The sequence below is a fragment of the Chiloscyllium plagiosum genome, chromosome 29 (assembly GCF_004010195.1).
Source record: "Chiloscyllium plagiosum isolate BGI_BamShark_2017 chromosome 29, ASM401019v2, whole genome shotgun sequence".
Classification (NCBI taxonomy): Eukaryota; Metazoa; Chordata; class Chondrichthyes; order Orectolobiformes; family Hemiscylliidae; genus Chiloscyllium; species Chiloscyllium plagiosum.
The window spans coordinates 23,444,075-23,469,421 of NC_057738.1; the positions used below are offsets into that span (position 1 = coordinate 23,444,075).

The 25,347-nt window shown below is 39.2% G+C and overlaps 1 protein-coding gene across 4 annotated transcripts in view; it reads right to left on the reverse strand.

The window, feature by feature from the left end:
• nod1 (nucleotide-binding oligomerization domain containing 1) overlaps positions 1 to 25,347 on the reverse strand; it is a 58,759-nt gene that overhangs the window by 31,830 nt on the left and 1,582 nt on the right. For 3 of the 4 annotated variants that reach the window (XM_043719289.1, XM_043719288.1, XM_043719286.1), the window contains exons 2-3: positions 3,873 to 4,163; positions 771 to 945 (exon numbers count right to left, since the gene is read on the reverse strand). In XM_043719289.1, coding sequence (XP_043575224.1) covers positions 771 to 945; positions 3,873 to 4,076 — 379 coding nt within the window. In that variant the 5' untranslated portion in view covers positions 4,077 to 4,163. Of the gene's footprint in view, positions 1 to 770; positions 946 to 3,872; positions 4,164 to 17,224; positions 17,390 to 25,347 lie in introns of those variants that run through there. The other variant, XM_043719287.1, reaches the window with a different exon arrangement.

The window sequence follows — 25,347 nt, forward strand, 5'->3', positions numbered from 1 at the left end:
TGGTAAGAATATCAAACTTGCTGTCACAGAGTAATTTAATGACTAGCATTGATGTATTTAAGAGGAAACTAGATATATGGTGAAAAGGTTTGATGAAAACACGTAAAGGAAAGCTTGTTAATTGTGGTATAAATCATTTGAGGCTCCTTCCGAGCTGTAAATTGTTGTAATTCAATTAGAAATCTCCTAAAAATAACTTTAGACATGTTATTTTGGTCATAATTTTGTTCTTGGGACAAAGAAATCTCTATTATGCTCATCATTCTCCCTTGGCCTTTCTAAGATAATTTACAATAATGATGGAGACTGTGAACAAATGGCAAGTCCTAGAGAGGATATGGTGGAGGCACTATACCAAACCATAGGGATAAAAGCTAAGATATATACAATCCAGAAGTAAAGAACATTAATGAATATTCAAAATGTATAATTAATAATAATCTAGCTGATTTCTCATTATGTTGTAAAGGAAGAATCAAATCAAGTGTAGTCTTCAGGTGAGTAGGGAATCAAAAAGCAGCAATCATTATAATCAAGTCTTCATTTTAAAGTCACATGTCATTATTTTTGTTTGTGTATACTATAAATCCCCATACACTGCTATAATGAACAATTCATGTACACATGTCAACTTGTAATTGTACATCCCTGCCACTATCAAATTACTACTAGGAGGAAGATGTAATTATTATGTGACAGGTTACAATGACAAAAACTGAAAGGAAGAGAGATTTATAATAATTTATTAGACACGTGGAGGAAATACTTACCAGCATCTGTGATAATTACTGATTTGCCTAGTATGTGTTCTGATGGTTGATACTCTATTTCTTTCAGCCATGGGCTAAGGTCTGTGTAAATTTCATTGGCCTGGTGCAGAATGTGTATGAAATACTCTGCTGTTTCTTCTCCTTTGCTCTCAACCAGATCCAATATTTTTCGAACCTAAAAGAAACCATGCTACAGAGTAAGGGATGGTGCAGACTGTCACCAGGATCACAAATCAGTCTGGCTGTAAGATCATTACTTGGATAATCTCCAACCAGTTCCCAATAGGCTATACAGCAAAGCAGTCCTTAATATGGCATAACCCGGCAATTTGGAATTGTTCATGGGATCAGGGCTTTGCTGCCTACTCAACATTTAATACCCATCCCTAATTGCCCACAGGGTAGCTAAGAGCCAACCATTTGGCTGTGACCTGGAGTCATTACAGGCCAGACCAGGCAAGGATTTTTACGGCAATCCATACTGTGGTTACCATTGGGCTAGCTTTTATATTCCAGACTTCCACTGAATTCAAATTTCAGCATTAGCCATTGAGGGATTCGAACCCCATGGAATTAGTCTGGGACTCTGGATTACTAGTCCACTGATTTCACCAGTACACTATTACCACCCCAAGCATGTTTCAGCCAAGTCAGGAATCACTTGTTCTGCAATGCTACATCCAACTGTGTCTTTACCCATGAGACAGTGGCAGCCTTAATTTGAAAGTTACTTCCTCATACAAACACATTTTAAATTTCTTACTCTAGTGCCAGGATTGGAGACCCAAGATTAGCTAAGCATCACTGTGCTTTGTTGTATGTCGAAAATCTCCTGTTCACAAACACTATAAACTGTAACACTTACCATGCAAAAATCTCAAGTATGTCTACATAGGTAATGCAAAAAACAAATCTCACATAAAATCTTATCCTAAAAAAAATCACTCAAACTTCTTTTGTAAAAGAAAATCTGTTTGTGGTTTCCCTTGCCCCTCAACAATTCAAATTTCCAAATCCTGTCGAATAAAGTTCCAAACATTTAATTCGAACTGAGGCATTTACCAATGTCGCACTGACATGATTTAACAATGAGTTGCCTTTTCCGGATTTCAAATTCTTCATCAAAGCTCTCTCTGCAAGACCTCTGACTATTTCAAAAGATGTGGAGGTGCTGGTATTGGATAAGGGTGGACTAAGTTAAAAAGCATGCAACACCAGATTATAGTCTAACAGGTTTATGTGGAAGAACTGTGAGGAGACAAGTTTTTAGAATATTTTTTCACAGCAAAAATGAAAAATCATACATATTTCAAACATGCAGATGTGATTGGTGGGTTAGGCCAACTCATGATTGCTTAAAATGTCTATTTGAGGCCCAACTTTTTTGAAATGGTTAAAAAAATCTCACAACACCAGGTTATCATCCAACAGGTTTATTTGGAAGTACTAGCTTTCACAGCTCCGCCCCTTCATCAGGTAGCTCTGGAGCAGGATCTTAAAATATAGAATTTATAGCAAAAGATTACAGTCTCATGCAACTGAAATGATATGTGGAACAAACCTAGATTGCTGTTAAGTCTTTCAACTTTTAAAATGAGTTGCAGGTTTTGGTTCATTCATATACTCATTCATGCTCATACATACACATATAAGTCTATGGGGTGAATTTGCATTTGCAGTATTGTATTTGCAGACAAATATTTTGATCAAAAAGCATACAGTCTGCAGGCAGTTAGTCCATGTAACATTTTATAAATTCCTACTTTGGAAATAGAACCAGTCTGACTCGAGATTGAGACACAAACTCTAACCTCACACCTTTAATGCATTATCTGAGCTGAGATGTCTCCTTTTTTATAAAACCTTAAGTTCTCTCAAGAATGTGACTTAAAAGAAGTTCTGGGATTAATGAACTACAACCTGCAACCCATTCTAAAAAATGAAAAACTTAACAGCAATCTAGCTTTGTTCAATATATCGTTTCAGTTGCATGACACTGTAATCTTTTGCTATAAATTCTGTGTCTTATGGTCTTGCTCCACAGCTGCCTGATGAAGGAGCAGCACGCTGAAAGCTAATATTCCAAATAAACCTGTTGCTTGGTGTTGTGAGACTTTTAACTATTTCAAAGGGTAGGGCCTCAAAGAGATATTTTAAGCAATCATGAGTTAGCTTGACCCACCAATCACATCTGCATTATTGAAATATGTGTGGTTTTGCAGAATTTCCCAGCAAGCCATTTTTGCAGTGAAAAAATATTTTTTAAAAACTTGTCTCCTCACAGGATCTGGTGGGTTTTTCTCAGTTGAAACCAAAGATTGGATTCTCAAAGCATTTTTATCTTATATGTGGCATTACTGGAATAATTTAACCTAATACATCCAATGGGAATGGAGAGGGTTTGGGACTGTGCACACCTTACAACCGGTTCAATATTAATTTCCAATGAAATTAATTACAAGATTTCCTGCCCCAGTCTGTGTTCACAAATCCTTAACTTGTATTCCCTGAGCCATGAACTGCATCAAATACTCTCAGATTCTCTTTCAGAGATCTCTCAGATCCCTGCACCTCTCCTCCCTATAATAGCAGGACTTGCTTCAGAACTCCCCTCACCAGTGTTACCAGAACCACCTCCCATACTCCTCATATCATTCATGCCAAGCTATGCTCCTTCATGTCTCCAACATGGCTTCTCAGATCCTCCATGCCGAGCGGTGAAATGCTGTAAATGGCCAATGAACCCCATGGTGACAACAGGAGAAGTTAAAAGAAGTCTTAGAAGCAAACAGTCATTCATTCATTTTTGTTAACAACAGCCCAGGGAAAGTGTCAATTATCGGGACCTTTAAAGTATTAAGAGCGTAAATTAAAATCACTAGAAATTTCTTTGTCTTGTATAAATAAACATTGTGTAGAATAAAGCAGAGAGCCAGAGTTACCAATCAAACACTGTTTTCCCTGAGCTGTTTCCATGCTCAGACAGAGATGTGTACTCTCAGCCTAGCAGCACTATGTATTCTTGGCTGCCATGCCTTTTGAGTATTTCTGGCATTTTCTGCTTCTTTATCAAACAGTGAGGTGTAAAGCATCTGTCATTACCTTTGCTGCTTGCGTAGGATGCTGCTGGGACAGCTCAGCCTCTTCAGTGGAAATGTATTCATGCTTTATCAGGTTTTTCAGCACACACTCTGTGTTCTTGATGCAACCAACTAAGACCTCTCGGTGCAACTTCAGCAACTTGGTAAATGAGTGTGCTGAAACTATTGACACTTGATGCAACCCAGGCTGGAACACTGTATCCATTATCGCAGAAGCATCCTTCGATAGTCTTCCCTTGCCAAGTGGGTCGTCAAGATGAAGGAGTTCATTTTTGAATTCCACATCACATATCTATGTAAATCATAATATATTAAAATTATAAAAGTGAAAATATTAATACCAATTAAAACATGCTAATATTAAAAAACAGATAACAATGCAAAACATGAAGGCAGCCCCTTGGCACATTGCTTCTGTGCCAGTTCTTTATCACAGAAATCCATATTTATTCCCAGCATCCATTCTATCCTTGTAGCCCGAAGCATTCCTTTATTTCAAATGTTCATGCACTCAAGATTATCATACCTCTTTTATCCTGGAGCCTATGCTCCAAATTATAACATCAATAATGCTTTGTATTCCTTTAATCCCAAGTACTGGCAACCAATTTCCATGGAATTTGGTAAATGACCCCTGGATCTCCCTTTTCTTCCATGTCCTTTCTTTAAGTGTTTATGCACAAAATGCATTACCTACCACTTGGCCATACAAACTGTTTGGGCCAAATGGCCTCAACATTTGTCAAAAAAACTTTAGAAGTGCTTGGTTTTGAGATTAAAGCAACATTTTGTAGATCTTTCCTATCAATGAAGATCAACTTGATTTTCATTACTTGCAGGGGCCGATAAACTCTAAGTTGAGTAGTTTTGTTTTACCGGTTAGTTAGCTCAATTAGCTGTTTGGCTGGTTTCTGATTCAGAGTGACACCACCAGCATGGGTTCATTACTGGATGACATTCCCATTACTGCATGATATTCCCAAGAAAGACCCTTCTTCCCAATGTCTCCCTCATCTGAGGCATGGAAACCTTCAGGTTAAACCACCACCACCAGTCATCTCTCTCTGAAGAGTGGGCAGCCCTATGGTCTGGTAAGACTTTTTGATCTTATTCACATAAATTCAGTGAATGTTGCAAAGGTTTTGTAAAACAGTCCCAAACTACAGTCATTCAATGATAGAATCATTGTTCATGCTTTAGTTAAACCGCTGGAAAGTCATTTAATCATCAGTCCTGAGTATTTTAATGAATACTTAGGCCTTTGTTTCCCCTGAAGAACTGCAACCATGGAGTGAACAATACCTTCCTGTCACAGCAATTTGGTTTTGATTCTTTGATAAGAGTTCCTCAGCCTGTGTTTATGTTCAACATCATGATATACGACATACCTCAAAATATACTGTGTCTTTGCCAATGTCTTGTCATCTGGACAAGAATTTGGCATTAATTCAGAATCCCTTTTAAGTGATCTTACTCGTTGCTTTCCTTTTTGCTGAATTACCAGGGTATAAGCTATGTTGACCAGAATAGGATGTCCATGCCAACATCAGTCTCATACAGTATTAGAAAGATATAACTGGGCCATGGTTTCTCCACATGATTCCAACTTAGGTAGCAAGCATGTTCATGAACGTAATCCATTGACTGGATTTTAAGGGACAGCATCATCAACACCCCATCCTTGCCCAAATGTCATGGAGGAATCATTCATGATCCCAAGGGTTATGCTGCAACAATCTAACACTGGGTGCCACATCAATTGCATTGAGTAAAGGTTTCCACCGCTTTCCGAGGAAGAATTCCTGCCTTAGAGCGCTGTCGGCCAATCGCATTGGTCCTTTGTTCTACAATCCCAGAAGTGCCCCCAGTAGCCACTGTTGGGACTAAAGGCCATCATCAATGCTGAGGAGTCCAGGGTGTGCCAAAGTCAGAGCTCACAGCAAGGTGAGAGGGTGAGTGGGAACGAGGAGTGAAGCTATGGAAATATTCTTACTCAGTATACTTACTAAACCAACACGTACTTATATAGGAAGTCAAGGAAGATAAAAGTAGTTAATTGGTAAAATTAAAAAGCTAGAATTCAGCAAATGGAAATAATAAGCTGTACACAGCCCCTTCTGATAGGAGTCCAGTCAATATCAAAATTAGGGATCAGATTTAATCCAAAAGTATCTTATTGCTTTTGGTCATTCCACACCAGCCACACAGTCTTTATATATAGCATTCTACAGAGCAATGTAGTAACAAGAGTTGTTTCAGTAATGAATCCTTGAAAACAAAAGTCAGCAGCTATTTCTGTGAACAGACTACTTACATTTCTGCAACTGCACTGATCTGAACTTGTGATCATATTCTTTGAAGTCTGTCATGTGCAGGAAAGGAACTGACACACAGATGAGCGTACTTTCGGAGCATTTTGACAGATTGGAACAGAATACAGCTTTCCTCAAAGACAGGATTGCTACATAAATGGAAGTTTATGCTTCTGAGTAAGATCAACTGTCATTCTGACCTTCAGACACGGCAAAGACCTTCTCCACTCAACTTCAGTCATGTAATTGCATTCAAATGATCCAGTCAAACAATGTCAGTCTGCTCAACGGTGTTCACATGTGACTACACAGCCATCATTGTCAGTGATGATCTGCTAGGCACCTCCTTATAGTATCAAGGCTAATACCAGAATGCAGCAACCACCTCCCCACCCTCAAAGTAACACACTGGTTTTCCAACAACTGGACAATTGGAAGTAGCTGAGATAAATTGATAAGTTTAATAGATACATATTTACCTGACAAGCAACCAAAAATGAACATGTTTCTTTTCTCCTTTTCAATTTATCTGAGTTATTATTCCACCGTAGCAGATGGCAGAATTTGAATTCAATTTTTTAAAAATATGAAATTAAAAGTTTAACAATGACCATAAAACCTTTGTTGTCATAAAACCCATCTGGTTCATTAATGCCCCTCATGGAAGGAAAACTGCCATCTTTACCTGGTCTGACCTACATATAGAATATAATCCCTACAGTGTGGAAATAGGCTCTTGGGGCCCAGCAAGTCCACATTGACCCTCCGAAAAGTAACCCACCCAGAACCATTCCCCTACATTTACCCCTGACTAATGCACCTAACCTAGGCTTCTCTGAACACTATGGGAAATTTAGCATGGCCAATTCACCTGGCCTGCACTTCTTTGGATTGTGGGGCGAAACCAGAGTAAACCCACATAGACACAGAGAGAATGTGCAAACTCCACACAGACAGTCGCTTGAGGCTGGAATCGAACCTGGGTCCCTCGCGCTGTGAGGCAGCAGTGTTAACCACTGAGCCACTGTGCCATTTGACTACAGGCTCACAGCATTGTGGTTGAATCTTATCAGCCTTGTGAAATAATCTAACAAGCTACTAAGGTCAAGGTCATCCAGGTATAGGCAACAAATGCTGGCTCAGCCAGCAACGCCCACATCCCATGAATAAATTTAAATAATGAATATTTTCTTTCTTATTTTACTATTTAGCAGTCAAAGATATGCACCGAGACTCCTTATTCTAGCTCAATCTAGAGACACAGGCTAAACACCATCTTCACTTGGATAGTGAGGAGGGCTATTATCAGCTGCAAAGGGACTTAGATATGATGCAGAGCTGGGCTGAGGAGTGGCAGATGGAATTCAACCCTGTCAAGTGTGCGACTGTCCATTTTGGAAGGACAAATAAGAATGCGGAATACAGGGTTAACGGTAGGGTTCTTAGTAAGTTGGAGGAGCAGAGGGATCTTTGAAAGTTGCCACTCAGGTGGATAGAGCTTGTAAGAAGGCTCTGCAGCTGTCATTTTTATTTTCAAGTTGAATGCCATTTAGAAATATTTCTGGCTATGAAATATTTTGAAGAGCTGGAGTTTAGAAGGAACATTATTAACCAAGGGAACAATTAACACAGAATGAAGGAGGTTGTTGAATAGAACATAGAACAATATATTAGCATTCATTAGCAGAGGGATTGATTCAAGAGTCGTGAGGTGATGCTGCAGCTGTACAGGACCTTGGTAGGGCCATATTTGGAGTACTGTGCGCAGTTCTGGTCGCCTCATTTTAGGAAGGATGTGGAAGCTTTGGAGAGGGTACAGAGATTTACCAGGATGTTGCCTGGAATGGAGAATAGGTCGTACGAGGATAGGTTGAGAGTGCTAGGCCTTTTCTCATTGGAACGAAGAAGGATGAGGGGTGACTTGATAGAGGTTTATAAGATGATCAGGGGAAAAGATAGAGTAGACAGTCAGAGACTTTTTCCCTGGGTACAACAGAGTGTTACAAGGGGACATAAATTTAAGGTGAAGGTGGAAGATATAGGGGGGATATCCGGGGTAGGTTCTTTACCCAGAGAGTGGTGGGGGCATGGAATGCACTGCCTGTGGGAGTGGCAGAGTTAGAATCATTGGTGACCTTTAAGTGGCAATTGGATAGGTACATGGATAGGTGCTTAAGCTAGGACAAATGTTCGGCACAACATCGTGGGCCGAAGGGCCTGTTCTGTACTATATTGTTCTATGTTCTATTCAACAACCTCCTTCATTCTGTGTTAATTGTTCCCTTGGTTAATAATGTTCCTTCTAAACTCCAGCTCTTCAAAATATTTCATAGCCAGAAATATTTCTAAATGGCATTCAACTTGAAAATAAAAATGACAGCTGCAAAGCTTCAATGTCCTTCCAATCATAGAACTCCCATTGAAAAGCAGGGACAGTCAATTACTACCAATTTAAAATTAGATTAACCACATTTCTGACAGTCATTCTGCAGACTGTATATTTAAAGTATTTACTTGATTGATGCATGTCTGTGGGGAGATTCCATCGCTAAATGTTGATTATATTCTTTGTATCCTCAATTCGAAATGAGTCCTGCGTGACAAATTTGCAACTTAGCATCAATAAATGCATCCAGTTCTTTCAGAAAAAGAATGCTGGCCATCAGAGTCTGGGGATTTGTTGGATTTTTGTTCCTAAAATTTCTTCAGTATATTTTCTCTGCTGATACTTAATTTCTAGTTCCCTCACTCCCTTTTGTACCTAGGTTGCCCACTATTTCTAGTGCGCAACTTGTATCTTCTATGGTGAAGACAAAAACAAAATATTTGTTCAATATTTCTGCCATTTCCTCATCTTCTCTTGCCTCTACTTCTCAGGGATCAGTGCTTACATTAGCTATTCTCTTCTGTTACTATACTTGTAAAGGTTCTTAAATCCAGTTTGCTATACCTTGTTAATTTGCTTCAATCTTTTTACCTTTATCATGGCCATTTAATGGTTTCTAAACCATTACTAATTCACGTTCTTTGCAATCTTTTAAGCCTTTTCTTTTTCACCTAGTAGTATTCTTAAATTTCCTGAGTATGTCACTGATGGATCTTTCTTGCTGAGTGTTTGTGCATCAATGAGATGTATTTAATAAAAGTGGGAATGGGGCCCAGTTCTAAGATGGCAATGGTTAACAGGAGTGCTGTGAAACCAGTAGGGATGTTCCTGTTCTTCCTGTATCACCTTTTAATCACCTATATTTTTAATGGCAACTGTGTGCCACTGTAATAACCTACATTTATGTACTGTCTTTAATGCAGCAAAATGTTTGCCAACAATAAATGAAACAAGCCCAGCCCCTAGATCATGTTATACCATACTCTATCTGAAGGCACCTTCTTCGTTCATTATCCTCTTATAATTCCTCCGAGCCATTTTCTTGGCAATTTTCATCAGTACTGATATTGTGCTGCCTGCCACTCTCCGGAGCACAGCATGGAAGCAGGTCCAAGTCTACCTTTCCCAGAGCAGGATCAAAACAGTGTTGTTGGCATTATGCCAATCCACATGCTAGCTATTTAAGCTAAAATGCTGCTAAAAGCCTACACTGCCCAATTCTTCAGAGGGGATCTAATTTAGGCATTAGGTTCATCATTAGCATTCACATGGGGTCTAATGCTTGTCTTAGGTGGTTTCCTCGGAGGCCTGATAATCAAAAAATACCAACTATGGCATCCAATATATTTCAAACATCCTTGTAATGCTGTAGCCTATAGCTTAGCACAATCAGTCACTTGTGTCTCCAGTTTTGCATCCAAAAATCAGGAGGGAATAAAGGCCAATTTCTCAGCTCGAATACTACCAACAGATATGTACAAGGCTGCTGATGAAAACAGAAGAAGCAACTGCTAGTGAAGTGACTATGAAAGTCACGGCTTGTCAGACTGACGCATTCTTGGACTGTAAGGTGCCAAATAAAAAAGGAAAGTATTTCAATATCTGTGAATACACAGGGAGGAAATAGTGGAAAGTTATTGCCAATTTCCCCTCACACATGCTATTTCCTTCTCAAATAACAGAAACAGACAGAAGCCAGTCTATTTTTTAAACAGCTTTGCAGGGTAGACAATAGACAATAGACAATAGGTGCAGGAGTAGGCCATTCTGCCCTTCGAGCCTGCACCACCATTCAATATGATCATGGCTGATCATCCTTAATCAGTATCCTGTTCCTGCCTTCTCTCCATAACCCTTGATTCCACAATCCTCGAGAGCTCTATCCAACTTTTTCTTAAATGAATCCAGAGATTGGGCCTCCACTGCCCTGTGGGACAGAGCATTCCACACAGCCACCACTCTCTGGGTGGGTGAAAAAGTTTCTCCTCATCTCTGTCCTAAATGGTCTACCCCGTATTTTTAAGCTGTGTCCTCTAGTTCGGCACTCATCCATCAGCGGAAACATGTTTCCTGCCTCCAGAGTGTCCAATCCTTTAATAATCTTATATGTCTCAATCAGATCCCCTCTCAGACTTCTATACTCAAGGGTATACAAGCCCAGTCACTCCAGTCCAGTAAGGTAATCCCGCCATTCCAGGAATTGACCTCGTGAACCTACGCTGCACTCCCTCAATAGCCAGAATGTCTTTCCTCAAATTTGGAGACCAGAACTGCACACAGTACTCCAGGTGTGGTCTCACCAGGGCTCTGTAGAGCTGCAGAAGAACCTCTTTGCTTCTATACTCAATCCCTCTTGTTATGAAGGCCAGCATGCTATTAGCCTTCTTCACTACCTGCTGTACCTGCATGCTTACCTTCATTGACTGCTGTACAAGAACACCCAGATCTCTCTGTACTGCCCCTTTACCTGAATTGATTCCTCTTCTATATCATTAACATATATTGTAAAAAGCTGCGGTCCCAGTACTGATTCCTGCGGTACCCCATTGGTCACTGCCTGCCATTCCAAAATGGAGCCGTTTATCACTACTCCTTGTTTCGTATCAGCCAACCAACTTTCAATCCAAGTTAGAGAAATTGTCTCCTTGACTTTGTTTTCCCATGATAATGTTTTGCTTCATATTTATCTAATTCCTAGAATTAGGGCCTTATTTCACAATATAAGTAGGTGAAAGGTCTTATTGCCCATCAGGTTTTTTTGTCTGGCATTCTGAGTTGACGATTTGTTTGGAAAAGTAATTTGGAGATTTTATGCAATTAACTTCCTGATGCTTTGGGATGTGCCAAAGTCACTACAAAATGTAAGTTTTTTTTTCTTTTTATTTCAGCAGTGATTCAAAAACACTTTAACACAGAAACACCCAGAAACCATTACTCTCAAAACATACTCTGAAAGGGAATGTTGCCAGAGCTGCCAAACTTGCGCAAGAGCTCATTAGATCATTTCCTCTTTCCTAACTGTGCACAATAACTCACGATTGGGTACAAATGGAGATCATTTTATGTCAGTTTAAAAAACAGTCAGCTTATCTTATCCCAAGTAAATGCTGAACATTCCCACAGAACACATGAAAGATCCAAATGTAAAAAGCAGTTCGCTAAACAGATTTAGATAAATAGAAAAACTCAAATTACCATATTAACCTTTGAAAGAAGAATTGCCTATTTTCCAACAGTGAGTCCATTTCAAAAGTAGTTCATGAGTGTTAGGAAGTTGTGTTTGTCAAATGCAACTTTTCATTATTTTCTCTTTTCAACAAAACTTTGTAACTCTTCATATTATGAACTGTTGATATACTATTGCAATAGATAACTGCTCCTCGGATGCTGCCTGAACTGCTGTACTTTTCCAGCACCACTAATCCAGAATCTGGTTTCCAGCATCTGCAGTCATTGTTTTTACCTATACTATTGCAATGGCTTTGTTACCATACTAGTGACCCAGAAGCTTGAACTATTAGTTTTCAGGGGTTACCGACAATAATTTGAACACAATGACAGTTTTTGATCTCATTTTTTAAAAATCAGGAAACTGATAGCCCAGTCGAAGAGATCACAATGGAAGGGACTAGCCATTGGTGCAGGAAAAACAACATGTATTGGTGTTGGTCCTCAGCCTGCATAAATAGGGAAGATTACCACAGGAATAGTCTCCAGCTGCATGACCGACTATCAAATAAAAAAAAAATGATAGGAAGCAGGATCAACCAGCAGTGTGATGGCCCCACATAATGTGCAGAAAACCAAGAAGAGGGAATTTCCAAATCAGTGGTGGTGACTGTAAAACCATCATAAAACCGCAACTGATTTACAGTTGTCTTTTAGGTATGGACGCTTATTATCCTTAACTAGTCTGACTCATTTGTGACTCCAGTCCCACAACAATGTGGTTGTCGCTTAACTGTCCCCTGGAATAGCGAGGAAGCAATTCAGCCACATTAAATCAGTACACAGAATAACCCCATTGACTGCAGCAGTTCAAGAAGAAAGGCTGCCACCTTTTTCTCCTATTCAGCAAGAAATGGGAAGTCTCACCAGCCTAGACAGATGAGGTTGTTCTAAGTAATATTTTACCTCAATAACAGCTCGTATTTATCTAATGGTTTTACCACAGTCACAGAATGGTTAACAGACAAAGGATTAAATATAATCCATTAATGGGACAGAGGACCAAGAGGTCAGTTAAAAAAATGTGTTTTAAAGATCATCATAAGAAAAATCTTTTCACTCAGCAAGTAATTAGAGTCAAGAATGCACTGTCTGGAAATGTGGTTGATGTGAGCTTACTTGAGATATTCAAGAGGGAATTGGATGATCCTATAAGAAGAAACAACTGTGCAGAGTTACAGGGAAAAGGCAAGAGATTGGCATTAAAGTAAACTGGTCAGAAATCCAGAACAGACAAGGTGGGTCAAATGACCTCCTTCTGCACCACAGCTCTTCTGTAATTCAGTGATCGCTTGGGGAAGGAAGTCCAGAGCGCAGTGTCCAGGCACAGCTGAAGGAACAACTTATAGTGATGAAGGAAGTGATGGGGATGAACAAGATGACAGAATGGAGCAAGGTTATAGATCGAGAGGAATTTCTGGCCGTCCTGTGTCAGAGTCCACGAATATTTGAGAAAGCAGATTCCTTTGCCTCTGAACCTGTTGTTAGTTAATTCAGTTGCTGATATCCCTCATAACACATCGAGAGAGAAACACCTCCCCTTAGTCCCTCGCCAATTTTCCAGCTGAAATTGCAACTGTGTGTGTCAGAAATCTGGCAACTGTGAAGCACTAGATCCTGCCACTGTTCATTTCAAAGCTTGTTGCACAAAATCTTTCCCAGAATGGGAGGCTGCACCTACTCAAACCTGTTTTACATTAATACTGAAATGCACAATTAAAAGAAACATGAGGGCATAAATTTTACAAATTGTTAACTTATGTAATTATTCCCATTTAAAAACATGTAAAAGTAAAATTTTTTGGATCAATTTTTAGGACAAACATCATTGTGTCAACAGATAATGTTTTTGAAGGGTAGGCTTGAATGCTTGCTCTAGGCCCAAGTGAAATCCAAAAAGGATCACAATAAATCATAACAATTAAGAATTATTTATAATAATTACTGGTAAGTTAAAAAAAAATCAAAATATAGTTTGTCATTCATAATTTGATCACTTTAATAATTTGAATAAATATGAGCAAGACCTACATGTAAACATTGAAGCACTTGTTCATTGATATAGTTATGATAAAATAAAATCATTAACATAGTCATTGAGTCATATGGCATGGAAACAGATCCTTCAGTCCAACCAGTCCATGCCGAACATAATTCCAAATTAAACTAGTGCCACCTGTCTGCTCCTGGCCCATATCCCTAAAATTCTTTCCTATTCATTTACTTATCCAAATTCCTTTTAAACATTGTTATTGTACCCATATCCACTATCTCCGCTGGAAGTTCATTCCATACATAAACCATCCTCTGAATCTCTGTCCTCTCACCTTGAAAATGTGCCCCTTAATCTTGAAATCCCCCATCCTAGGGAAAAGACAACTACTACTAACTTTATCTATACCCCTCACCATTTTATAACTTTCTAAAAGGTCACCTCTCTCAATCTCCGACGCTCCAGTGAAAAGGTGCCAGCCTATTCGGCCTTTCTGTAAAACTCAAAACTTTCATACCCGGCAACATCCTGGTAAATCTCTTCTGAACCCTCTCCAGCTTAATAATATCCTTCTAGGACTGCACACAGTATTCTAGAAAAGGCCTCATCAACATCCCATACAATTTCATCATGACTTCCTTACTCCTATATGCAAAAGACTGAGCAATGAAGGCAAGCATACCAAACACCTTTTTAACTACATTCTCTAAATGGACGTAAACTTCAAAGAATCATGTACCTGAACCACTAGGTCCCTCTGTTCTACAACAGTACCCAAGGCCCTAACATCTCTAGGATTATAGTTCAGTTCAGAAATTTGTGGACCATAATCACTGAAAACCTAAGGTCAAGTTTTCCATGAGGTTTGTAAAAGAATATTATCGTAGGCCAAAAGTTATTGGGTTGGTTTTCACAAGATCTACTTTTACGTGAGCATATATGACAAAAGAAAAATTAAAAATCAGAATGTATTAATGCATTGAGCAGACATAGGGCAAGATCAACTATGAAGGTTAAAATTAGCATGGTAGACTTTTCTAAGAAACATTTCCTATATTGTACCAGTGATTACATTAGGAAGTACTTCAAGGTAGTTCATCAGCGGTATTCTTGACCCAATCACTTTCAGTATTAAATCACACAAATGGCCTTCTCTCCATCATAAGCACAAAAATGGGGCTATGTGCTGATGACTACACAATGACCACACCATTCAGGACTCTCATACAGTGGTAAGTTGGTTAGAGAACCAGAACAAAGTGAATCAACTGGCATCCTTTTGCACCACCCCCATGCACATATGCAGCCACTCTTAGGCAATATCCAGGCATGGACTGATCAATGACAAGAAACATTAGTGCCACGTATCTGCCATCTCCAACAAATGAGAATTTAACTATCTCCCCTTGACGTTCAATGGCATTGCCAAATGCTGAATCCCCTTTTATCTCTGGGTTGTCACTGACCAGAAACTGAACTGGAAACAACCATATAAGATCCAGTTGCTGCAAGAGCTGATAAGAGGCTAGAGTCCTGTGTTGAGTAACTCATCTGCTGCACCCCATAGTGTCTGTCCAGCATCTACAAGGCACAAGTCAGGAATGTGATGAAAGACTCAGGTACATGGATGGGATAGGTATGAAGGGAAATGGACCAAATGCAGGCAGATGGGATTAGTTTAATTGTGGAAACTGAGCATCATAGGTAAAATGTGTCAAAAGGCTTGTTTCCCTACTGTAGGCCTCTAGGAATCTATGACTCTCCATTTCCAGGATGTGTGCTAGTCAAGCAAAAACTCAAGAAACTCAACAGCTTCCAGGGTAAAGCATCCTCTTCAACACTTTCAACATTCACTCTCTTCTCTACCAACACGCAGTAGCAGCAGCAGCATGTAGCATCTACAACATGCATGGCAGTGACTCACAAAGGCTCCTTCGATGGCAACTTCCAACTCCACAACTGCTAACACCTAGAAGGACAAGGGCAGCAGATACATGGAAGCACCATCACCTACTAATTCTCTCCAAGCCACACACTGTCTTGACTTTGAACAATAATAGCCATTTCTTCCCTGTCACTAGGTCAACATCCTAGAACTTTCTAAGAGCATTGTAGGTTTATTCATATCTGAAGGACTGCAGTGGGTCCAATATGCAGCTCATTGCCTCTTTTTCAAAGGCAATTAGAGATGGCCAAAAATAATGGCCTCTCCAGCAACAACTACATCACATGGACCAAATATTTTAAAAAGCTATAAAAGCACTTGGGGATGTAAAGGTGCTATATAAATGTAAATGTTTCATTGTCTTTCTTTGAAACAAAACACAACAATCCTTCATGTTATACGTTATGTGTACAGTAAGCAATGTTTATACTACTGCTTTGCAACTTACAGGCTTGAATGAATAATTTAAGTTCAGATCCGACCCAGCAGTATTTGAATTCAGCTTTCAAAGAACTGAGAAGTAAAAAGCTGGTAACAGTGAAAGTAAATATTAAAGTAGTCAGAATATTGTAAAAACACAACTGGCTTACAAATGTAGGAAAGGAAACTTGCTGTTTCCACACCATCTGGTCAATGTATGACTCCAGTGCTGTACCATAATTGCTAACTCTTAAGGGTTTTCTGAAGTATCCCAGGCAACCACACAGTTGCAGCAAATCAGTACACAGAATAACCACATTGACAGCAGAGGTTGAAGAATAAAGTCAGCATCAGTCTAAGCTGTTCGGAACGGGCCACAAACGTCAGCCTTGACAGATACATTCTGAGCGACATTTCACATTGAACTTTCTCTCAATATTGACCATTGAATTTGTTTAGCTCCTTTAACAATAGAATAAGATGTGTCCTTATTTTTTACCTAGCCACAAGGAAAGTAAGTCAGATTACCATAAACTTGGCCAGAGGGGAAGACTGATGCATGGAAAATAGTGGAGAGACAGGGAGATTTTAAGGATTGAATTCTCAGACTCAGGTAGGTGAAGGCATAGCCACCAAGCTGTGCCAAAGGAAGTACTGTACTAGAGATCAGAACTGGGGAAGCACGGAGCTCAGAGAGTGATAGGCCTGGCGGGGGTTCCAAGCCTTTCTTGTGTCAGACTCCAAGGGTTACATGTGTCAGAAGGAAGGATCTCATGCCTCTAAACCCTTGTTAGCTATTTCACCCTCTGACTGCTCCCACAAGCCCTGGAGAGGAAAGCATCTCGTCAGTTTCCCCCCCAGTAATGCAGCCAATTTTCCAGCATATCATGTCAAACATTTGAAGCTCCACTAATCATTCCAAAATTTCTTGCACTCAGGTTTTATCAAAGAGTGAGTAAGCTGCACCTACATAAACCCATTTTACATTACTACAGAAATCCCCGGTTAAAATATCCTGGAGTGTAAATTTCACAAAATGACATGGCATAGAATAAGTTCCTGTACTTACATATCACTCTCAAGAAGCAGCCCGGTACAAGAGCTCCAGCAGCGTATACTTGTATCTATCTGTCCAGTTCTTCTGCACGACTACAGTGTGAATCCTGCAGCCATTTACGGGAAATGAGGTCTTATTTGTCGCAATGCCCAGCAAAGTGTGGACTGCTGCCAAAAGAACTGCAGGCAATACTTTCAGTATGCATGTCTGAAAGCTCTGATGACGCAGTTGTCAAGTGAGTATATCTGCTCTGTCATATCGAGAGCCAAAAATTATTGTAGCATTGCACACCCTTCACACTGACTCAAAATAATTACCTTCTCAGGATATCATTGCAAACTTTGTATATAGATTGCTGACCACTTCATAGATAAAAATCACATAACACCAAATTATAGTCCAACATGTTTATTTGGAAGCACTAGCTTTCAGAGCGTTGCTCCTTCATCAGGTGATAGTGGTGAATAAGATTGCAAGACACAAAATTTATAGCAAATGTTTACAGTATGATGTAACTGAAATTATATATTGAAAAAGACCTGGATTGCTTGTTAAGTCTCGCATCTTTTAGAATGACCATGTAGGTTTCAGATCTAAAAGATTTCAGATCTAAAAGATGAAAGACAACAAATAATCCAGGTCTTTTTTTATATATAATTTTGATATATAAACTTTTGCTATACATTCTGTGACTTACAATCTTATTCTCTACATCACCTGATGAAGGAGCAGCACTCCAAAAGCTAGTGCTTCCAAATAACCCTGTTGGACTATAACCCGGTGTGTTATTTTTAACTTTGTACACCTCAGTCCAGCACCGGTATCTCCAAATCATGACTTCATAATTGGATATATGGCTTGAACAAAGTTCTTTCATTTGTCACAAAATATGAATTCTGTACATAAGGTTTAATACTTCTCAGTTCTGCAGAAAATCCATTAAAAGAATCCTGAAAAAAATATTAAAATTTAAAAAAATTCTGCTTCAAACAAAACGCACATATATGAAACAAAAACTCCACGTCTATTTATCATCATCTTAGTTTTGTCACACATGCTTCTTTATACAAAAGAACATGTGAATATATATTTTTGGAATAATCAAAAAACAGTTTAATTCATTCATGGAATAGAAATAAAAGAGACTTGGAATTCTTTTTCAGAACTAGAATCCCTACAGTGTGGAAACACAAGCCATGTCAAAATATTTTACAGCCAATATGCACTTGAGCTGTAGTCACTGCTGTAATGAATGAATGGGCACCACTCACTAGTTTGGCATTTTTTGTCATCCCTCATTGCCCTCAAGAAAGTGGTCACGGCTCTTATTAATTGACTGCAGTTCACACTCGCAAAGAATCTCCAAAATTGTTATGGCATTCCAGGATATTGACCCAGTAAAGGTCACAAAAGAGAAAAGGTGATTGTGTGCCCAAGTCAGATAGTGTGTGACCTGAAGGGAAATGTTGAAGTGTTGGTTTTCCTACACATTTGCTTTGCCCTTGTAGGTGGTAGAGGTCACAGATTTGGGAGTTGGTGCAGAGGAAACCTTGACAGGTTGCCCTCCTGCATCCTGTAGATTACATAATGCCCTCCATGGAGTGTTGGTGCGAAAGAAGTGAATGTTTAAGGTAGGGATGGAATGCCGTTCAAATGAGTTGTTTTGCCCTGGCCGGTGTTAAGCCTCTCGACAATTGCTGCAATGGCAGTCGTTAGCTTGGCTACACACACCCCGGGAATAATACACTGTTCTCAGGAAAAAGATAAATTTGATGTCAGTTCTATATGGTTTCCAACAATGTTAAATGTTAGGTGCCCTTTCTTGGGCAATGGAAGCTAAGCTTATGATCTTATTCTGATATGTTCAAGACGTGGATGTGCTGGTGATGGACTGGGGTGGACAAGGTCAAAGGTCACATGACACCAGGTTATAGTCCAACAGGTTTATTTGAAACTGCAAGCTTTCAGAGCCCCCACTCCTTCCTCTTGCAGTTTCAAATAAACTGTTGGACTATAACCCAGTGCCGTGTAATTTTTTACTTTGATATTTTCCAAGGTACAGTTTGGGTGCTTATGGGGTATATCTTTGAGGTATATGTCCAATAGCAATCCTCAGACTCAGAACTCACTCAGATTTAATATGCTTCCATTTGCTGAGAGATGGATGCACCTTTCTGTCTCACTGAATCAGGTAGTGCTGCACCTTCCCGCAGACAACAGTAACAGTGTGTGTCTGTGTGCTTTAGAGTCTGCAAAGCTCCATATTCTCACTTTAGCTGCCTAGAATGGTTGAATGCAGGGGCGTGATCAGAGCATATGTTGCAGTGTGTCTTTCTCATGGAATGTGTCAAGAAGCATTTGAAGAATTCAGTCCCATTAATGCACTATCTTCAGCTGTCTTTGACTTTTTTTTAAAAGAATTCATTGGCGAGACAGCTAACATTTATTGTCAGTTCCTGACTGCAGTCATCAACTTGAACTACTGGAGTTCATGTGGGGGGAGCTGCTCTCACATTGCTTTAAGCAATGGAGAAGTTACCCAGGTGCAAGTAATAGAGGGTCTACTGTTAACATACGTATCTCCAGTATTCCATTTATATAGGAGTATCAATTCCAACTTGTTGAGGTTCCAGATCTGTGGAATTTTGGAATCTCCAGTCAGAGTATCAGAAGCAAGTGAGGAATTCAGTCGATTTATAGTGCACAAGAGGATGATATTCAGGCCATAATACTTGTGCTAGCTCTTTCAAAAAGCAGTCCAATTAGTCCTATTCCTCTATTCTGTCATACAGCCGAGCAATTTTTCCCTTTTAAGTATTGGAAGGATGTTGTGATACTTGAAAGGGTTCAGAAAATATTTACAAGGATGTTGCCAGGGTTGGAGGATTTGAGCTATATGGAGAGTCTGAATAGGCTGGGTATGCTTTCCCTGGAGCATCAGAGGCTGAGTAGTGAATTTATAAAATCATGACGGGCATGGATAGGATATATAGACAAAGTCTTTTCTTTGGGGTGGATGAGTCCAGAACTAGAGGGCATAGGTTTAGGGTGAGAGGGGAAAGATATAAAAGGGACCTAAGGAGCAACTTTTCCACACAGAGGGTGGTGCGTGTATAGAATGAGCTGCCAGAGGGAAGTGGTGGAGGCTGGTACAATTACAGCATTTATAAGGCATCTGGATGGGTATATGAATATGGGTTTAGGGGGATATGGGCCAACTGCTGGCAAATGTGATTAGATTAGATTAGATTAGATTAGATTAGATTAGGATATCTGGTAAGCATGGATGAGTTGGAGTGAAGGGTCTGTTTCTGTGCTGTACATCTTTATGGCTCATGCAATATCTAGACAAAATTATATAGTTACTAGATAAGATCCAAAAGAGAGTTACAATTACACAAAATCTTTTTATTTTGTGTTTTTTTTAAGTTGGGGCTAAAATGAGATAAAGCTGTTTTAAAAACTGAAAGAATGGCTTTATGTTAACGATTGTTTGAACAAGCACGAATTGCATTTTGAGTTGCAGATGATTTGGAGCTGAGCAGGTGTACAGGTTTGTTGTTATTGGCAAAAGATGTTGATTGGTCTATGGGCTAGAGACCAGTTATCAATGGCAGTGACGTTTTTGCCTTGGACTGACAATGGGATTGGTTCTCAGGTAACTGAATAGATTAGAGCCGGGAATGAATAACAAAGAGAGATTAGTGTTTGGTTATTTCCAGTTTAGGAGCCGACTCTCAGTTTTCTACAGTAAATTATAAATGTGAAGAAAACTAGTTCATCTTTCCTGCATCAGTGATTATATGCCATAACTTATAGTCAGAGATGTTTTATAAAGGGACCAGCCACTAACCAGAGGAAGCAAGCGAAGAAAAATGACTGAAGCAACATGCTGATGAGCAGAAGAGTAATTAAGATCATCTCAACAAAACAATCTGAGAATGAAAATTGCCGAACTGTTCATAATCTAGTTTACTATGTGTGGTGTAAAGGGGGTTAAATTACAGATCGTTCTGCTATAACATGCATTTTGTTATTGGCTATAACATGATTGATGAATTGTGGAGGCTGTTTGAATAATGTGAACTTTCTACTGAAACTGCATAGTGATTTTCTATTAGCATTATTCTACAGCACAATGTTCTATAGCGTGAGGTTTCAGAGGAACACAACTGTACAGGTTGTTCTGCTATGATGCAGCAGCTGTGTTCCTCTATAATCTCACGCTGTGGAAACTCCTACTATGGAAAACCGCTATAGAATAACACTTATAGAAAATCACTACCCTCGTTCAGTAGAAAGTTTGTGTTATCCAAACAACTTCCACAATTCATCAACTGCATAACAACCAATTTGTGTTGACAAATTGTGAATTACAGCAGAACAACCTGTATTAGTATTACATGTTTATAACTGTTTATCTATAGGAGGGTCTAAGTACTTATCATATCGAGTGATTCTTGTTCAGTACAGAAACTTTCTATTAATCTGGATCTGAAAATTAGGTAAATTGGAGAGCTGCATATACTTTAACTTTTGTAATGACTCTGGGAATAGGGTGGCCTGCTTCCATCATTCGTCATAACACAACTGTGATGCCAGGAAAGAAATCGTAACTAACAGGAAAGACTGAAAAAAAGAAAAGGCAGAAGGATGTCCTGAAAGTAGTTTTTAAAATCATGTAGAGATTTGACTGGGTAGTTGGGAAGGGATGACATTTGATGCTTTCAGATAGAGTTCAAAACTGGGGATTAGAAATGTCAGGTATTTGCTCTCAAATCCAATCAGCAATGCAGGAGCAACTTATCTACCCAGGCAGAGTAACCAGAATATGGAAATTCCAACCATATGAAGTAGTTGCAGTGAATAACATGAATGCATATAAAGAGAGTTTACATGACTACAGGAGGGAGAAAGAAATAGAACAAAACACTGATAGGATTAACTGAAGAAGTGAGAAAGGCTCATGTGAAGTCATAATCACTGGCATTGGTCAGTTGGACATTGGAATGGTTTACTTTGTTAAATGTGTTATATAACTTGATTTAAAGTCATGCTTAATATCAAAATTACTTTATGCATTTCCTGGCTGAAAACCACTAATTGAGTTTTAAAAGACTGAAATGGTATTCTGATGACTTATCACAGGGGTTTCTAAGATGGTTCAATCTTTGCTTGACGGTAAATCATGAATTTCAAAGCAGTTATGATCCTAGCTCAGAGTATTGCTTGACACTTCAGGTTCTAGAGAAAATGCCAGTTGTTTTTGTATTAGTTTGTTGACATGGTGGTTAGTCATTGAAACAAATTCACTTGAGGCTGCAGATTTTGTTTATCAACAATAGAGAAGCTTAATGCACAAAAGAAAAGGCAAGCTAGATATAGAAGGCAGAATGATCTTGAATCAAACTGATCTTGAATCAATGCAACTGTTTAACAACACAATACATTTTAGAGATTCAACACTAGTGAAATTACACCCCTATCTCAGTTCCTTATCTTTCTACATAGCTGACTCCTTGCAGTTGCTGTGCATTGAACTGTGGCGATAAGCCGGAAACCTGAATGTCTAAACTTTCTTAGTTATAATAACATTCAAATTTTGAAACAAACCCCCCTGGATTGGAAGATTCACAAGCTGAACCCCTCTGTTGAGGGAACTAATTCCTTGAACTGCTTCAAGAGCGAATCTAATCTTGCTTCTGAACTCAGTTAGAAAAAACTTGCTCAATCCAAGATTTTTCTGAACTGAAAACAAAGACGAAAGATCTTACGTGTTCCATAACCATAGTAAACTCAGAAGTACAAGCATGGTTCTGTTAGTAACACAGGGAGCTACAGTCACTTGCTTTGTGACAAAATGCTGGATTTAGATCACTGTTCTAAAAGGAATGTCCTTCCTTGCGATTTTTAAAGAAAATCTTCATAGGTGTAACCAACACCCATTGCCTCTATTTTGAAATCTTAATTTCAACAGTTATATTACTACGTATATAAATTACCCATGTTCACAAAATCAAAATAGAGTCAGCCTGTTAAAACTCCACAAGAAATAATTACCTTGAAAAAGGGACATCTCCTAACCCAGTCACAAAGCATCCAGACAACATCTCATTGGTTAAGGACCAACCATTAGACAAAATCATCTCAGTCAATGAACTCTCACTGAGAAAGGAGTTAACCCAGACAAACAATCTCATCATGTAATCCATATATCTGGAATCCACTAGCCATCCCCATCTTTGGATAAGTGTCAGTCAGAAAGAAGATCATTTATCAAGCCAGCTAGGTCTGTTTCATATTATAGAAACTACTTTTCTCCAGCCACAAAACAGAGATGCTGAAGAAGCTGAGGTGCACCACACTTCTCTTACTCATTTCAGCCTGCAAGTTTCCAAGCCCTGTCTGACAGCCGACCAACTATCCACAGGCATTATGTTGAGAAATAATGCAGCAGGTGCTAACAGTAGAACAACAGATAAAAATGTCTGTCATCAATGTATTTAAATCATCTCGAGGCTGAATCCCAAGGAACCATTAAGATCAGCCTGAGACTATCCAAGTCGTCAATCTACAAGCCCCATATACATTTAACTTTTATTAGATTCTAAAAATACAGCTTAATCTATCTAATTTTTATATGTTTGTGGGTGAGTACATGAAAGACAGAGCTTGTTTTAGATTAGATTCCTACAGTGTGGAAACAGGCCCTTTGGCCCAACCAGACCACACCGACCCTCCAAAGAGTAACTCACCCAGGCCCAGTTCCCTCGTACTAATGCACCTAACACTGGGCAATTTAGTATGACCTGCACATCCTTGGACCATGGGAGGAAACCAGACCACCCGGAAGAAAACCACGCAGACATGGGGGGAACGTGCAAACTCAACACAGACAGTTGCCCGAGGCTGGAATCAAACCTGGAACCCTGGTGCTATGAGGCATCAGTGCTAACCACTGAGCTACGATGCCACCCACTTTACTATTTTAATTAGAGCAGGTTAGATATAATAAGTACTATCTCTCTCTTTCTAATGATAAAGGAAACCTGTTTGTGTGTCTTTTAAATCACCATATTTAAATAAACACCTCTTGAATTAGCAATCAGAAACCTATGTTATTCTGAAATGAGGAGTAAGAAAAGACTGTTCACTTGATTATATTAAAAAGTTATATGATTAACTTGTTTTGTGCTGTAATTTCAATGTGAATATCAAAGACCCAAGAAGAAAATAACATCTGCCGTAAACGTTCAGTGAGACCCTAAATATGTATCTATCGCCCTGTTAAGTGAGTACATTTATGTTTTCAAAAGGAATAAATGCCTGTAGTGTGGAAAATCAATTTGCAACTGGAGAACACATACTATTCATCTGATTATGCAATAATCTCCCTGTGAAGGAGGTATTGCATTTCCTCTTGAATTAGCTCATACAGTTGCCATGCAATGGTTTAAGACATTGCTTTTCTACTACTCAAATGCATTATTTACATGACTGATTTGACCTGTTAAAAATAAACCCTTGATTACCAACTTTCAGTGACCTGGAGTGACATGCTACTTTTAAATGAGCTTTTCTTCAAATGTTCAATAACAACACGCAGTTTAACAGTGTATGAGTAGAAACGTGAATCCATGTTTGTCATGTGTTTGGTGGCTCTGGGTGCACCATATTAGGTGAGTATTTCAGACTCAACGGTTCAAACCACATCGTGGCACATTGTGAAATTAAATAAAATTGGGTAATCTGTGGAAATTGCATGCAAGAACTTGGATTATTACAAAACCCAATTACTTCATTAAGGTTCCCAGGGAGGGAAGCTTGCCATTCCTTTCCTATCTGATCTCAACGTAATTATATTCCCCAACTCAGTGGCTTGTGACATAGTCACTAAATTGAGTAACAAGAAGACAATTGGATTCATCTTCTCAACAATGAGCCAGGCACAACATTAAAGAAAGATTTGTAGCACTGCCCTTTGATGGGAAGGGCAGTGCTTGTCACTGGCCACTCGGGTGTTTTCCTATCTTCCTGGTGGTGGAATTTGAATAAAGATTCGTGCACTTTGTGTCTTTCACTGTGTCTCCCACCTGCACACACACACACCATGGGTGCTGGGGAAAAAAAAATAA